This window comes from Misgurnus anguillicaudatus, chromosome 14 (assembly GCF_027580225.2).
Source record: "Misgurnus anguillicaudatus chromosome 14, ASM2758022v2, whole genome shotgun sequence".
Classification (NCBI taxonomy): Eukaryota; Metazoa; Chordata; class Actinopteri; order Cypriniformes; family Cobitidae; genus Misgurnus; species Misgurnus anguillicaudatus.
In genome coordinates this window covers 13,762,698-13,780,909 of record NC_073350.2, presented here as the reverse complement: position 1 = coordinate 13,780,909, position 18,212 = coordinate 13,762,698, and the positions used below count along the sequence as shown (strand labels likewise).

Sequence of the window (18,212 nt, the reverse complement as noted above, 5' to 3'; positions counted from 1 at the left end):
TTTAAGTTACCTGTTGTTGTCACTTTGTTTGTCCTCTTGAAAATAAATCTGTAAGTTTGGCACATTTGGCAGCATCCTCCTCCAATGGATTTTTTCTTCAACCTGTTTTTACGCCCTCCTCCTCTCAGATGCGTATTGTTACGGTAGGGCCGGCCCAGCCTACCGGAGAAAAGTTTTCTGGGACGTGCTATGGACCGAACCAACTCTATGGGAGGGGAAAACTTCCTCACATGGTACAACCCATGCAGAGGCTGCGCGCTGTCAATGTGAAACGTGTGAAGTGTCATTTAAGAGATAGACTCACTAGCGTGACAAATGTAAAAAAAAAAAAAACTCGACCGGCCCAAAAGTGAAGCGGCCCACCGGGAATTCTCCCGGTTCTCCCGATTACCCACCCCGGGCCTGTGCATATTCCACATTTTATCACAAGTGTTTTAATGCAGTGACTTGCAGTGGTATTGGTCTTGACTTGGTCTCGGCCTGTCTTGGTCTTGGTCATGACTTGGTCTCGGTTTAGGTGGTCTTGACTACAACACTATAGTAGTATCTATCAGTATCTCAGAAACCATTGCTATCTATTGCTATCTCAGAAACTATCTGTATCTTTTGCTATCTCAGACACTATCTGTATCTATCACTGTCTCAGAAACTTTCAGTATCTATCAGTATCTCAGAAACTATCGGTATCTATCGCTATCTTAGAAACTATCGATATCTATCAGTATCTCAGAAACTATCAGTATCTCAGAAACCATTGCTATCTATTGCTATCTCAGAAACTATCTGTATCTTTTGCTATCTCAGACACTATCTGTATCTATCACTGTCTCAGAAACTTTCAGTATCTATCAGTATCTCAGAAACTATCGGTATCTATCGTTATCTCAGAAACTATCGGTATCTATCGCTATCTTAGAAACTATCGGTATCTATCAGTATCTCAGAAACTATTAGTATCTATCAGTATCTCAGAAACTATCAGTATCTCAGAAACCACTGCTATCTATTGCTATCTCAGAAACTATTAGTATCTATCGCTATCTTAGAAACTATCAGTATCTATCAGTATCTCAGAAACTATCAGTATCTATCAGTATCTCGGAAACTATCGGTATCTATCGCTATCTTAGAAACTATCAGTATCTATCAGTATCTCAGAAACTATCAGTATCTATCAGTATCTCAGAAACTAGCAGTATCTATCAGTATCTCGGAAACTATCGGTATCTATCGCTATCTTAGAAACTATCAGTATCTATCAGTATCTCAGAAACTAGCAGTATCTATCAGTATCTCAGAAACTATCTGTATTTATCAGTATCTCAGAAACTATATTTTGGTATCTCAGAAACTATCAGTATCTCAGAAACCATTGCTATCTATTGCTATCTCAGAAACTATCGGTATCTTTTGCTTCTGTATCCATCACTGTCTCAGAAACTTTCAGTATCTATCAGTATCTCAGAAACTATCAGTATCTATCGCTATCTCAGAAACTATCGGTATCTATCGCTATCTTAGAAACTATCGGTATCTATCAGTATCTCAGAAACTATTAGTATCTATCAGTATCTCAGAAACTATTAGTATCTCAGAAACCACTGCTATCTATTGCTATCTCAGAAACTATCGGTATATTTTGCTATCTCAGAGACTATCTGTATCTATCAGTATCTCAGAAACTATCGGTATCTATCGCTATCTCAGAAACTATCATTATCTCTTTCTATGTCAGAAACTAATGGTATCTATCATTATCTCAGCTTTAATACCAATTTTGTGATAATTTCAGTTCATTGTAAAACATATCACATATCGTCGCTGCCTGATGAAACTCACGTATGTCCAAAACGGTAACTTTTCAGAAAGTGAAAAAAAAAACGTATATCAAAAGCAGTTGAATGTAGCGTTGTCATACTTGGTACGGCATATTTACATGTAACCATATTCTTGCCAGTGTCATGATATAATCCACATTTGACCAAAATTGAGTTTAAATGGACATGCATGCATATTTTACAGTAACTTTGATCGATACGCGTTCTTCCGATCATTAATTAGAATGACCAAGTCGCGTTTCGTATTGACAGATGAACACGCTCAGTTTATTAAATAGCCTACGTCTTGGTTAAATACGCTTACTTTATTTAATATTAATTATGTGTATTAAATGTCTCTTGCAAACCATTAAGGGACAATGAATCAATACACTGACATGGTAATGCTACACAACAGTCCCTGCAACACCAGCTCAACCGAACAGTGCCAAAGCACCATACCGTAGAAAACAGCAGCGCGTTTAATAAATGATTACAATGAATTTCATTACACATGTACAAGAAAACACACCATAAGCATACAACACAACACATGTGAGACTAGACCACAAAACCAGTCTTAAGCATCGCTTGATTTTTCAGAACATTTTAACCAAATGCTTTCAAAAAGTGGTGGGGAAATCCCCAGCGTAAATATCACCAATGCTAGACAGATACTTTGTTTGCACAGTCCTACCGTAATTAAGTAACTCCTAGATGTTAGTCTGGCGTCCGGGGGAAACGTTTACCTCGAAGGAAAGTCATTGTCATGTTTATTCGGCTATATCCAGTGCTGAGGTTCGATGAAACTTTAAGAGACCGGCGAGATGCTTCACAGGCGGAAGATATGCGGCGTGATTGACAGCTTTGACACCAAACGGGTACGTGAAAATCAGATGACATGATTTCACAAGTTTTCATTGGCTATTTAGGTATGTGACGCATACTGTATATGGAAATGAACCTGGACATTCAATCTGTCGAAAAATCTCAAAATCGGCAAAATGAACATACGTGAGTTTTATGGTATATTTCCACAGTGTGTCAAAAAGTGCATTGGACAGAATCATCTTCATTTAAAAATGTAGGGATGCGTGTCCCCATGCGTCTGCTGCTCCCCTATATCAGCCACTTTAATTTTTGCCACCTGCATTGAGAAACTCGTGAAAAGAGATTGTAAATTACTTTTAAAACCTTAATGTTAAACTAAGAAGGGCCACCATATTAACTTGGCACACGGGTCACAGAATCAGCATTGGCTTTTGGATCAGATTGTCGATTCTGTGATGAGTCAATCCTGAGATGTGTTTTTAACTGTATCTTATAATCTAAGTGGGTTACAAGCTATGAGCGGTTAGTTCAGTAAGGCATAAAAACTGCTGGCGTAGCAGTCTCTGTCATGCTAGAGAGGACATTTATTAAGTCCTTTGGTTTTAGAGTATAAAATCAATAGCACAACTAGCCATATTATGGAAGGACATACAGAGCTCTTTTATGTGAGTGGCATACTGAGAAGGGAAAAAAGAGGATTTAAGGAAGAGGAAAACTGCACTACTGTACATACTGATAATATGATTCAGTGTTCTTGGAGAGCATTCATGTCTGAGAAAAAAAAAACTTTGGACCTCAGTAAGATAGAGAAAAAATGTATTTCTTAGAAGTTGCTTTTTTACGCACCAGAGTCCGTTAAAGGGCCCATATTATGGAAAATCCACTTTTACAAGGTGTTTGGACATAAATGTGTGTTGGCAGTGTGTGTACACAACCATCCTACAATAAAAAAAAATCCACGTACTCCTTTTTTAATCCCCATTAAACCAGAGCAGTGTCATTAGATATGCTGTTTTGCTTCTCTTGTTAATGTGATGTCACACTAACAAAGCCCTGCCCACGGCCACCAACCGACTGGTTCATTTAACCCCGAAGCTTTTTTAGATGTGTTTGTTAGCACATTGTAGCGCTAATGCAGCTAGAGATATTATTGTCTTAGGCTGTATCACACGAATCAGATCTATTTTTAATCAAAAGTGCTCACTCTCTGTTGGAAAGGGAGTAATGCTGCGTTCACACCAAACGCAAATAGAGCATCTGGCGCGAATGATTTCAATGTTAAGTAAATATAAAGATGCGTTTACATGCATCTGGAGGTCTCGCCATGCAAATAAGGAGTTTAGCGCAGGAATCCACCTCATTCGCGTGTCTAGTTTCCGCGAATGACGCAAATTGAGCATTACAGCGGGAAACGCACAAGTTGAAAAATCTGAACTTTGGCGGAAAATCACACCGCGCTAACCAATTAGGAGCTTGCTTTAGTAGTGACGTGATTACAGGAAGCGAGCAGAGTCGCAGAAGCCCCTCCCATGATGCGCATTTCCGCGTGAATGTCTTGAATGACTAGAATTTCACGTGCGGCTTTCACGCGCAAATGAAGCGAGTAAACTCAAAATATTCAAATGTCCAACTATGCACAAATAGCGTGTTCTGCCGCCTCTACCGCGTTCGGTGTGAATCCAGTATAAGGAGCTGTAGCTCAAAAAAATTAACTTTTTGCTCCCACCCAAATAGGGGCATTTTGGACATACTATTATAAATGATCTGTGGGTTTTTTCAGCTGATACATTTTAAGCATGCCTGAGATCTATATTATATCTTGTAAAAATGGGGATTTGTTGGAAAATTCCATGAGAAAATAAAAATACTGTTGACATAGAGCAGTGGTTCCCGAACAGCACAAAAGTTCATGGATTTAAATCCCAGGGAACAAACATACTGAAAAAATGTCTAATTCACTGTCATGAAGTCATTTTGGATCCATTTCCAATCATGTATAAGATCTGCCGACTGTGTTGTCTTACCGTCGCTCTTTTTGTCTTCTTCAGAATCGATTCCACTTGCAGATGACGACTCGTATTCCGGCATCTGGATTAGCGGAGTTGCTTCTGGGTGTTCTACAGCAGAGCGGCTGGGAGGAAAGCATGGCTGTGCTTTGCCAAGGCTGGGAGGACGCTGGTCTTCTAGATCTCCTGAAACTTCGGGGCCATGCTGGCTGGGGACCTTCACACTGGCACCTGCGGGCTGCCCTAAATCTCTCCCACAGCACACCTCACGCCACCAATATATCAGATTTTCTCTCTGAGCACTTTAATCAGGACCACCCACCACCCGCCTCGGTCCTACTTTTTGGGGCCGACCCAGAGTGTGCCTCGTCCGTTCTGCGCAGCGCGCATGACTTGGGATTGACGTTGCCCGCGGTGCATTGGATTATGGGATATCCCTTAAGTCCGGATGCTCTTCATTCTATTGGGCTGCCTTTGGGACTGCTGGCCTACGGTGAGGTCGGCCGCAAACCGCTGCACTTGTACATTCAGGATGCTCTGCAGCTTATCAACCGAGCTGTTACTGCGGCAACTGTTGTACGGCCTGATCTGGCCCTCATCCAAAATATGGTAAACTGTTTTGATAAACCCAACAAACATGAGCTGCCCTCGTCAGGACAGTATATTGCAAGGTAAGCTCATACTCTCTTAATCTATTCAATAAAAAAGTAGCGTAGCTGGTTTTGTTGGTGCACAACAATGCTATTGTAGTCTACCAAGTGGCATGGGTTTGATAGATTGAATGCACTGTAGCATCTGCAAATGCATACATATACCAGCTTGGCATGGACCAGCATTAAAATGAATTCAGGTCTAAGCTGATCTTTTCAGCAGGGTAGTGAATTATTTCTTGAGAAAAGCCACCTCTTTTGCCATGGGCCATTGTTAAAGGCAGGGTAGGCAGGAATCATCCAAAAAACCCCTTCACAAGTTTGTCCAAACTGTCTCCACATACAAACGCATAACCAAAATGCAAGTACTCTAAAAAAGAGAGTACAAAACTCGAGTGTCTGTAGACCTCTCACGACACAGTTAATTATTTCCATCCGGGACGAAACATATGATTAGCTTGCTCAAATATCACTCTCTCTCGCGACCATGGCTCCACCCGTTGCTATGGGATCTGCCCAGACATGCGCACACCCGATTGATTTGAACGTGCACGAGGCAATAGGCAGAGCAATAGTACAGCAGAGAAATAGCACTAACAACTCACAGAAACTGCATTCACATCTTACAGTACCTGCATATACAGTCAGCGAAGGCAAAAAAGGAATAAATGAAGCAATCAAACGAGAGGAAATATCGCGTGGCTTTTCCTCGAGTCGATGATGCGGTATTGTCTGCGGAGTGTAGTCCTCGTCAGAGTCAACAATGCTTTCATCACAGAAACTCTTCCATGCAAAACACTGGCTGAGTGAGTACTAAAAGCCATCCGTTTATAAAAGCCATCTGTTTATATTCCTAGTGATAAAGTTAGGTGTATTATTACATGTGATTGTGACTTGATGTTATTACATGCACCTCGCTCCTTCCTCTCCGCTTGTCTGAGGTAATTCGCGCGTTCATGTGTTTTGGGGGCGTGGCTTAAGAAGAAACCCAGAAGGGAGGGGGTGGAGTGAATGGAAAAGTTAGCTGTGTTTAAAACAGTGCTGAGAGGTATACAGACGCTCGATTTTTGTACTCTCTTTTTCAGAGTACTTACATTTTACTTATGTATTGATATATAAAGTCAGTTTAAACAAATTTGTAAAAAAGTTTTTTTGGATAATTCCTGCCTATTCTGCCTTTAAAGTGTTTACGTCGCGCATTGTTTGCCTTATTGCTTGTCATGTGTCATTTTGCACAATTCAGTGGCAACTGTGAAATGTACTCTGACAGAAAATGACAGCGGGCTCTTCAGTTTCTTCCACAAAATCATCCTGAACCTGAAGCCAAAAAGTAAAAGATTTATATATTTGAAACAATAATATGTTCCAGGAGGCAGGGTACTTTGCTATGGTTTTGTGGTAGGCTAGTACTGGGTGTACATGCTTGTTCATAATGGATCAGAATTGCATACATAAATAATCAGATGGAAATATTAAAAACTCTCAAAACTCATCAATAACAGCTTAACAGGAATACAAATATGTCAGATTCACTATATTATGTATTAGATCATGTTTCGAGATAATATTGCTTTGATGTTTATCCAGAAAAAACACACATGCAAGCCAAAAAAATAATAATCAAGCAAAATAATGACAAATTACAAGAATATTCTGTATGATAAAGAGCTAGACGTTTCTCTATTAATTCTAGTAGAAACATTCTGCCATCTTTGATGTATTTTTTAAAATCTGGAGTCAGCTTGTGTCATGCTTAAGGACAGGCGTACGGTCCGTTCTCACGATGCTGAAGATGATTCTTGTTTGCCCAAACACTCAGACGTGCTTTAAAGCTTTATTTATGACTTCCCCTCAGTTGCCTTTCCCTGAGGTGGGATCACTTTTATCAAAAGACTTGGCCATGCAGACCCGCCACTTGGTATGGATCACGCCAGCGCGCTGCCACACACCCCTGCATCTCGCCCAACAAACAGAAATAAAAAATAGCTGCTTGGGGAGTCTGTGCCTCTCATCACAACAGGATGAGACTGAACATTTGCCAGCCGGACTCAAATCATGCTGAATGATGGCAGATGACTGAAATGTAGACATAGTGTAGAGTGGTTTTGAGTGTAGAGTAATAACAGAAAAGGGAACAATTTTTTTCTGTGTGAAACTAATTTGAACTCATTTGTCATAGCTCAAGGAGTTTATGGATTGAGGAGATGTAATTTGTCGACTCTGTTTTGCCTGCTTGTGACAGTTGATGTTTCCTGTGGGTGTCTATTGTAATTAGTGAGTATTGCTTAAATCTGTTATTGCTGTAGTGTTATAATAAACCTAGCATTGCTCAAACCCTCGACAACTATGATTTAAACTTGTTTATTGTTTCACCCCTTATGAAATTGAAGCTTAAACTACAAAATAAACATGTTTTTCCTATGCTTAAAATACACCATGGTTATTACTAAAAAACATGGATAATTTTCGTAATTTTCGTAAGGGAGTCAAGTTTCAAGTCTGTTTTTATTGTCAATTCTGCTACATGTGCTTTGTAGGTGTGAGCAAAAATGTGCCGTTTTTGGGTGTGTCCTGTTAAATGCCAATGAGTTGATTTCTGCACTAAATTGCAGTGCAGTAGTTGGATAGTGCAGATTAAGGGGTGGTATTATCCCCTTCTGACATCACAAGGGGAACCAAATTTCAATGACCTATTTTTTCACATGCTTGCAGAGACTGGTTTACTAAAACTAAGTTACTGGGTTCTTGTTTTTCACATTTTCTAGGTTGATTAAAGCACTGGCGAACCAATTATAGCACTTAACAATGGAAAAAGTCCACAAGTTAAATAGGTGTATGAGTTCCATAAAGCATGTTTCAAAAGTTGTTTGCTCGAAATAGCTTGTAGGAAAAGATTGTTACCCATCTCTAGGAGTCTCTGTTTCAGGGCATTTCAGATTGTGCCGTTTTGAGCTAGTCATTACATATTTATAAGCTGCTGCTCCTTTGATCACGCCCCACTACTAACGTCATGTGCGCGTGCATAGTGATATCGTGAGCAGTACAGACCATACTGTGTTATTATTTTATATATTATTATTATTATTAACGGTTTATGTTCCCAACCGACAAATCAAGCAGAAAAGTATCACTAATAAGTACACTACAGGGGAAGAAACTCATGACACACAATGATTCCAGAGTAAATTGTGATGTAGCAGTTTCAACAATACACTCGTTTTCCCTGCATGGACAATACTAACATATTCCAGTTATAAAACATTTTCAAACGCATTATTTTCGCAAATTACAGAAATTAAGACCCGGCGGGGGATGTATACTGCTTGTGGACCGCATGCTAATTGCTAGAAGCTAGCGGGAGGTCCGGACCGTAAAGTTATAAGAGGCTCGGGGGTTAGCCTCGTCAGAAAAGCCGGGTCGGTAAGGCCCGGTCTCGGTTAGTTTGGCAAAAAAATTTTAGTTTGGCAAAGCACTATTACTTAGTTCTTGTAGAATTGTAAAATAAAGCCGTTAAATATTTTTTTTAACTTTCGAAACCACGCTGTAAACTATCTAGCCTGCAAAAATATCTATATAACTGTCTACAAACAATTTTAACATCACTATACATTTAAAAGGTATAATTTACGGGATTAGCATCAATGTATGATCTCTGTTTTGAGATACAGATGCTCTAGCATCATAAATGTAGTATTTTCTGACAGAAGATGACAACATGCAAAATATAACGTGACTTCTTACCTTTTGTGTTGATAGAATGATCGCGAATCGAATCCAGTCTGTTTCAGATGTGTGAATGATCCATGAAAGTCCAATAAAATACATCCAATGACCATTTTTGTCCACAAATGCGTATAATTCGTGAAATATAGATACATAGTCTGTTGTTTACATCAGATTGCATGAACGTCTTATCGCCTACAATCTGATGACTATTTGCGTCGTAACACACTGTATATAAGATTACTCCGGGTTCCAATAACCACGCGTTAAAACTTTGTTTTTAAAAGTAGGCGGGAGTATAATCCATAATATCCAAATAGCTCTGTTATTTCAGTGAGACATGATAACAGCAGGGTATCAGCGAAGTGACTGACTGCTCTGTGCTCTCTCTAGCTCCCTGGTGGGTGGAGACCTGCGAGTGGGGTGGTGGGTGGGAAAATTCAAACTGAATGTGACGAAACGGCTAGTTACGTAACAACGGAGCTGAGTTTGAACTCGCGCAATCTGAGACTCAAGGCAGAGGACATTCAGAAACCTGTATCTCACTCAAAACAGCATGGATGGATTTTTTTCCAAGTTTGTATGCATGTGGGAGCATCAGAGACACAAATGAACACCCTAAAACCCAGAAAAAGTGAGTTTTCCATAATATGGGCACTTTAATGGTATGTCCCCTTTAAAGGGATAGTTTGGACAAAAATGATATTAAACCCATATTTTACTCACCCCGAAGCTGTCCGAGATGCATGTGTCCATCATTTTTCAGACAAACACATTTTCAGTTATTTTAGAAAAGGTTTTAGATCTTTCAGTTAATCAAATGTAAAGTCACGTTTTTCAAGTCCAAAAAATGTGCATCCATCCTTCACAAAATAAATCTAAACGGCTCCAAGATGATAAACAAGGCCTTCTGAGGGTAATCCGCACCATTTTGTTGTAGAAATATCCATATTTAAAACTTTATCAACGAAAATAACTAGCTTCCGGTAACGCTGTCATCTTAGTCGCGTCTGCATTCAAGATGAGAGCGTATGCAGTTTACGAAGGTTTCTCTGCTGCTGCTCTGTGCCCCGCTGTCCGCATTTGTCATATGTCACTAAGAAAGTGCGTACAGTACACTAATACCCTCTCCTATAGAAGTCTAAGATGGTGGCGCTAATGGAAGCTAGTTATTTTTGTTTATAAAGTTTTAAATATGGATATTTTTACAACAAAAAAGCATGGATTACTCTCAGAAGGCCTTTGTTTATCATCGTGGAGCCGTTTGGATTTATTTTGTGAACGATGGATGCACATTTTTTGGACTTGAAGGACGTGGACACCGTAACTTACTGAGATATCTGACTTTTATACATCGTGTAATACAAACTTTGAGATGGGCCTTTTATACTTAAAGGGACAATGTGTAGTTTCTTAAGTATTTTATTAGTCAAAATCAATGTCTTTATTCATAAATATGTCCTTATTGGTGTCAAATGACCTCTGCCGATGATCTGACTTTTCTGTAAGCTTAGAATTTCTTCTCTTTATTTGCATTGAACGGGTAAGTCCTAGAGGCTGTTTACACCTGGCACCAACATGTGTTTTCGTCGATCGGATCACAAGTGGACGACGTTAATGCCAGGTGTAAACGGTGTTCAAAACGTTTTGAGCTCGTCCACTTTCGACCACTTTCAACCACATCCAGAGGTGGTCGAAACCACTTTCGATCGGATCACTTTGGAGTTGCGGAACGCACATGTGGTTGAATGCGTTCGAACAGCCACACGCGACCGCCTTCTCTCCGCCCATTTATCTAATCTGAGGTATTAAACACAAGTTTTACGTCTTGTTTGACTTCTGGCGTGAACATTCGGTGAACAGCGCTATTTTTAGCCTTTCATTGAGAAAACTAAGCGGCTGATCTCCGTAGTTTCGTTTTGAAAGCGTGTGAAAGTTGCGCGATCCTATTTCATCAATTGCGCTGAAAATTCAAAGAAAGCTCTTACATACTCATGTACAAAACACTGTGCAGCATGTTTACTTGCTAAACAAGCAGTGCACTCCGACATAATATTAGTTTGCATCCATGTAAACTCATAATTACTCCCGCTCGGGTTTGAATGACAGCAGAGAGACTCGCCCACCGTCTCACAGACCACCCCCTCATAGCATTCAGCACAGAAGCGGTCGAAAGTGGACAAAAGAGACGGATTTAAATACCAGGTGTAAACGTAATGTGTCTCTCTCGTCCACTTGTGATCCGATCAATGAAAACACATCTTAATACCAAGTGTAAACAGCCTCCTAGAGCTCGAACTGATTTTGCCAAGTGGTTGATGTCCTCAGGGCAACATATTGTGTTGACCCAAGGACAACATTTTTCTAAATAAAACCTAAACCCACCCCAAACCCCAACCATAACCAAACCCTAAAATCAGAGGGACATGATAAGTGAAAAACAATAGTCTAGGAACAGCTAATCCTGGTTGTAAGCTTAAACTTAAAACAAACTGTAAACTTATTTCTGAAATCTGATTGGTTGATTGAAATGTTGTCCCAGGGTCAACATAATGTTGCCTTGAGGACAACAACCACTTGGCAAAATCAGGAGAGCCAAGTCCTAGAAGGCTTCCATGTGATTTCCCATATTGAAAAACTATAATAGCAGAGAGGGGAAAACGCACTAGCCTACTGCAACGCATTTTTATTCAGAACACGTGAACCAGCTGTAACGGACAAGGAGATCAGTGAGTACATACCGGCTACCGTAGTTGCAACACGCATTTGGAAAAGCGAGGCGCTAGAGAGCACTATTCGTTTGAAAGCAAAATACAAGTTCACCACTAGATGGGGGAAAATCCTACTTATTGTCGCTTTAAGCCAATAAGCAACCAATCAGAACACCCTAGTAACTACCTAGCAACATGCTGAAAAATACCCAGAACACCTTAGCAACCATAAAACCTTTTCGCACATTGCATTGATCCCAGAAAATTACCATAAAATTGCCAGAGTGCCATTTTGAATGCAAATATGTCCTATATGTAAAGGGGGGCCTAGTAACATTGCCGTAACATTCCCAGAACGCATCCTGTGTGAACAACAGACAGGAGCAATGCTGTAAGGGGTGTGTCATAGTGAGGAGGCGCGTGTTGTCACAACAACCTAGTTCTTGGTTCTCCCTGCTCTTTGACAGGGCTGTTTTAAATGGAGATCAACGTTGACAAAAAAATGTCTGCAAACTGAAATAAGATCAGGCAGAGATCAGGGAGCTCCTCACTATCCGCACTAAAGCTGAGATCGGCGCCAGCTTAACAGAAAAAAGTGCATATGCTTGGTTTTCCAAGAAAGAAACGCAGATACTAAGCAAACTTAAAGGGGACGTTCCAGAAGACGTTTTTAAGATATTAAATAAATCTTTGATGTCCCTTGAGTACATATGTGAAGTTTTAGCTCAAAATACCATATAGGTAATTTATTGTGGCATGTTAAAATAGGCACTTTATGGGGCTGAGCAAAAATGCACCGTTTTGTGTGTATCCCTTTAAATCCAAACGAGCTGCTCAGGTGGGCGGAGTCTCAAGCGCTCCCGCTGTAGAGCTGACAAAGCATCGAGGGAGATTCTCTCACGAAAGAAGTTAGTGAGCGATGTTAAGCATTATATATTTGAACAAGTTTAAAAAGTCAATTATCTGTTTTATGCATACTAAATACATGTTTATCAGCAGATGGGGAACATTGTGGAATAAAAATAAAGACTTTTAGGTATCATGCTGCACTTGTTTTAAACAGGCACAATGATTTTCAGCATGTTACAATAAAATACACGTCCACAAACACTCAGAAGTTTACTTTTTGACCAAACCACACGAGCACATTTAAATGATCTGTAATAAAACAACACGTTTAATGCTTAAACTTCAGAGAAACAGATCAAATGACATGTTTAAGTTTTTGTGCACACATATTGAACACATTCGCGTTTCTGTCAGTCTCTCATCTATTTTGTAACTCCTCATTCATTTGAAACTTCAGAGAAACATTAAACAACATATTTACTTATTGTGTATGATAGTGAATATGTGTTGTTCACTTACTCTGTCTCGTTCAGTGCATTAATTCTCGTGTTCATTTATATAAACTTCAGAGAAACATATTAAACAACATAACTTACTTGAAAGCGAACCGTCGCGTTGCTCTCTCTCTCGTTCGTTCGCTCACTCGCTCTCTCTCTTGCACTAAGGTAACGTTAATCCTTTAGAACGTTAATTCAGTCTTTAGAAAGATTATTAAAACTACAAGTTATAAGATTGTAGGCTCCTGTTTGTGTTTGATGGAATACAAACGCGTCGTGCTGTCAGTCATACTTTCTCTCGGTCACTCTCACTCGAGATAGCATCATGATTGGATAGCGCAGTTGCAGGGGCGGTATCATTATAATGAGATCCCTTAGCTACGTCATGCGGGGAGCGAAATCCGCATGACCTATTTATTCACATGCTTGCAGAGAGAGCCTTACCAAAACAAAGTTACAGGGTTGCTATTTTTCATGTTTTCTGGGTTGGTAGAAGCACTGGGGACCTGATTATAGCACTTAAACACGGAAAAAGTCTGATTTTCATGGAATGTCCCCTTTAAGGCCTGCAAAAAAACCCCCAAAAAAACAAAGAACAAGTGCACAATTAAAAATACATTACACGTAATGTGTACAAGATCTTAATGGGATGTGTGTGAATGCACGCACAGATTCTTGAACAACACTAGCAGTGCGAATGAACCAAAATTAAAAGATCCCAGGACTAATCCCAGTGTATCTTCCGGAATGTGTGGGTGAAAAGTGCCAGAAACCACATAAAACATAACCTTGTGGTACTGATGAACAAACCTTCACATTTTCTTAAGAAAATGTCAAAATACTATTTTTTTGTTGTAAGTAGTACATCTTTTACAAGTGAAGGTCTTTTTATGCTGAGGTTCACAAATGGTCAGCATGGCTTCATCAGCCAATAGTTTCTTTCTTGTACTCTCTCATCTCTCTCTCTCTCTTACTCACTGCTCTCTTCTTAATATATGACGGATCATAAAGTGGTAGGAAAATAAAAGATGGTTTTCAAGCTTATAACAACTTGCCATCCTAACTGAGCTGAAAGACACACTGTAGATTCACTGAAGTTCTGTGTAAGTGGTGCAAATGGATTTGATTCCCAGGAAACACATAATGCTAAATAAAATGCATACCCTAAATGTCACTTTGGATTAGAGCGTCTGACAAACGCATAAATATAAATGTTCTCAGTGATGGGTTTGCTAAGGTGGGCTTTTTGCATTCGTTGACAGGTAAAACCAATGGAAAAGGGTTTAGTGCCAAATTACATGTTACGCTTTTCACTGCAGTTTTTACCAGCTCTGCATTAGTCGAATGTCATATCTTTTATTTATTACTGCAAACGTTGGGCTTCAACATCGAGCATTTCCTTAAGTGACCCGAGCTCTGCATCAAAGCTGCTGCCTTGCCAATTGAGCGACTCTAATTCTGTAAAGTAGGAGGGGGCTTCACAATCAGATATATTGCTCTGTAAAAGCAACATCTGTAGTTTATGGTGTGACGAGTGCCAGAGCGTGTCAGGCAATCCCTCTCCCAGGCCTTCCCCCTCTGCCGCAGTGATATTTACTGTCTGCATTGCTGCTGAGGAGAATAAGGTTGGCTTAACCTGTAGACAATCCTGTTACCGCCTCCTGCTTGTCTACTCCTGTCTTGTAGAGTGGGAGACTTGCTGGGCTTTCTGTTCCCCTTGAATTATTTTGTTTGACTCTTGTGTTCTCCATCCCTCAGGTTCCTCTCGAACACATCCTTCGTGGGACTGACGGGCCCTGTCAGCGTTCAACGCAACATCTCACGTGTACTCACCTCCCAAACAGTTCACATTTGGAGTCTGCGGCGTGATGCCGTTGGTCAACCCACGTGGGTGACGGTGGGCAGCTGGGAAGGTGGCAGGTTGGATGTAGAGGAGCAGGGATTATGGCAGGGTTCGTCCCCTCGTCATCGCACTGAGGGTCAAATGGGCAGGGAAGGACGGAGATGGCGGGCGGGCTTTCCTGTGTCGGGGAGCCGTCTACGGGTGGTTACGTTGGTGGAGCATCCGTTCGTATTCACACGAGAGGTAGATGATGATGGGAACTGTCCCGCTGGGCAGTTCTGTCTGGACGCAGGCACCAACAGCTCGGATACCCTGGACCATTTCTATACCGAGCGGGCACAAGGTAACAGCAGCTTCTTGCCACCGGATTACAACAAGTGTTGTTACGGATACTGTATCGATTTGCTGGAGAAGCTTGCCGAGGACATGAACTTCGAGTTTGACCTATACATAGTTGGGGACGGGAAATACGGAGCAGTGAAGGGTGGCCAGTGGACAGGGTTGGTGGGCGACCTGCTGAGCGGGGTGGCCGACATGGCCGTCACCAGCTTCAGCATCAACTCGGCTCGCAGTAAAGTTATAGACTTCACCAGTCCGTTCTTTTCGACGAGTTTGGGAATATTGGTGCGTAGTAAAGACACGGCTGCTCCCATCGGAGCCTTCATGTGGCCTCTGCATTGGTCGATGTGGATGGGTATCTTTGTAGCACTACATATAACAGCTCTCTTTCTTACCCTCTACGAATGGAAGAGTCCTTTCGGGATGACGCCTCATGGACGTAACCGCGTTAAGGTCTTCTCGTATTCTTCAGCACTCAACCTCTGCTATGCCATCCTTTTCGGACGCACTGTCTCCAGTAAGACACCCAAGTGCTGGACTGGACGTTTTTTGATGAACCTGTGGGCCATATTTTGTTTGCTGGTTTTGTCCAGTTACACAGCAAACCTGGCTGCAGTCATGGTTGGGGAAAAGACCTTTGAAGAGCTTTCTGGAATACACGATGCAAAGGTAAGATCTTTTGAGAGTTATTTGAGCAATAGCTTGCTTGTTAGATCCTGTCACAGTCACTGATAATAAACAATGTTTTTCAGTAGTCTTTTAAAGGATGACTTACTTGACTTAATCCTCTTCGCCCCTTCGGGAGCATAGGGCCTCTGTGAAGTGTCTCCACCGTTTCCGGTCATGTGTGGTCTTCTTCTTTTAAAGGATATTGTTTTTATATATAGTCGCTTTCTAGGGTCTTAACTAGAGCTCAGTTCATTTGATTCATCTAAAAAATGCGTGCGTTCTCTGAAATTCATAACCATAAAATAAATATTTCAAATTATTTTCCTGAAACTTTCTGCATTATGACCTTTGCTCTAGCTTTTACACTACTCTTATTTCTTAACTTTGCAATGTGGTAAAGCTGTGGTAAAATGTTCATTATTTATAAGTCTCTTTGGATGAAACAACTCCTAAATGTTTTACTGTAAATATTAATGTTATCATCAAACCCTTTAATTTCAAAGCTAGTAAGACCCTTTTTAGAGGAGGCTAAGCATTAATGGTTAGCTGCAATTGTGACTACCCAGCTAAAGTCATTGTATTGTTAAGCTATAATCTTAATACATTCCTTGTCTTGGCCCTCAGCTCCATCACCCATCTCAGGGATTCAGATTCGGCACTGTTCGGGAAAGCAGCGCCGAGGATTACATGAAAAAAAGTTTTCCTGAGATGCACGAGTACATGAGGAAATTCAACAAGCCCACCACGCCTGATGGTGTTTCTACTCTCAAGTAAGAGATCAATTCACCTAAACACAAGAGACTCAGCAGATGGTGTCAAGTGCCCCAGTACACTGCCAAATGTGACTAGCATAGCTTTAAAGGAATATTTCACTTTAATAAAAAATCTGATGGTTTGGTCACCCCCATGTCATCCAGGATGTTTATGTCTTTCTTTGTTCGGTCGAGAAGAGGTTGGGTTTTTTGAGGAGGACATTCCAGGATTTTTCTCCATATAGTGGACTTTGGTGGACCTCAACAGTTTACAGTTTCAATGCAGGATAAAATTTCAAAGGGCTTAAACGATCCCCACCGAGGCATAAGGGTAATATCGAGCAAAACAATCATCCTTTTTGCCCAAAAAAGTACTTTTTAACCACAACTTCTCGTCTTGCACTAGCCTTGTGATCTACCAGCGTGACCTTACGAATTATGTAATCACGTCGAAAGGCCATGCATGACATATGTGAAACTACCACTCCAGTGTTTACAAGCGTGGAGAAAGAGGACCGTTCGAATGTTGTTGTACATGGAATGATACTAATTAATGTCTTTGTGTCCGCTTATTGTTTAAAAATGGTTCGCAAGTGTGCGTTTCACGAAACACAAGACCTTTCGACGTGATTGCTTAATACTTAAGGTCATGCTGGCGTGTCAAACGGCTTTTTTGCGAAAAAGATGATTGTTTCACTAGATAAGACCCTTATGCGGCTTTCACATAGGACATGGTGTGAGCTGCGCTCGCCGCTGGGTTCAGCGCAGCCAAGCGATTTGTGCTCTGATGGCCAGACCAAAGTAGGCTGGGTTTTCAATAAACTACTACAGTGTTTATATTTGCGTTAAATAGTCGATGAGGAATACAGATACTGATGTTGCCCGTCTCCATTTCACGTAACTTTAAGCTGCCTACCTACAACAAGCTACTACTTGGTGGTATTCTTCCCAACCGTCGTCTCCCAATATATTTCCGTTTTCTGTCTGATGGATTATACTGAAAGTATGTCCATAAATCATCTCGTCGTTTCCGTTTATTGGCGTCACCCCTACGGTCCTGCGAACTCGCCACAGCCGCAGGTGTGTTGTTGTTGTTGTTTGAAATCTGGAGCGCGTGCGCGGCATGGCGGCAGCCGGGTGGTGGGCGTGAGCGTGAGTGAGACTGTGTTGACCCAAAACAAGGATAGAAAGCGGCAGCATTGCTGATACTTTTGAGCTAAAAACAGACAGATTTCACGCAAAATAGGCAGAATTGACATGCATTATGAACGTGAGACTTATAATCATTTTCGTTCCGTCTCGTTTCGTCAACGAAAACTCGAAAGTGTCTCGTCATGTTTTCGTCACCTTAGAGACATTTTTAGCTAGTCATCGTCGCGTTAGCGTCATAAAAAATATGTGCGTCAACGAAATCATTTCGTTTTCGTCATCGTTGACGAAAACAACACTGGTGAAGTAGACTAGTAATTTGATTAACGTTAATCTTACGTTCAATGTTTGCAGAAAAAATATGGGGGGGAAAATC

At 40.9% G+C, this 18,212-nt stretch overlaps 1 protein-coding gene across 1 annotated transcript in view; it reads left to right on the top strand.

Annotated features, from left to right (window-relative positions):
* The window catches only part of grin3bb (glutamate receptor, ionotropic, N-methyl-D-aspartate 3Bb), a 90,164-nt gene that overhangs the window by 50,006 nt on the left and 21,946 nt on the right, over nucleotides 1-18,212 (top strand). The window contains exons 2-4 of the mRNA XM_055183933.2: nucleotides 4,697-5,325; nucleotides 14,843-15,935; nucleotides 16,560-16,705. Coding sequence (XP_055039908.2) covers nucleotides 4,697-5,325; nucleotides 14,843-15,935; nucleotides 16,560-16,705 — 1,868 coding nt within the window. The remainder of the gene's footprint in view (nucleotides 1-4,696; nucleotides 5,326-14,842; nucleotides 15,936-16,559; nucleotides 16,706-18,212) is intronic.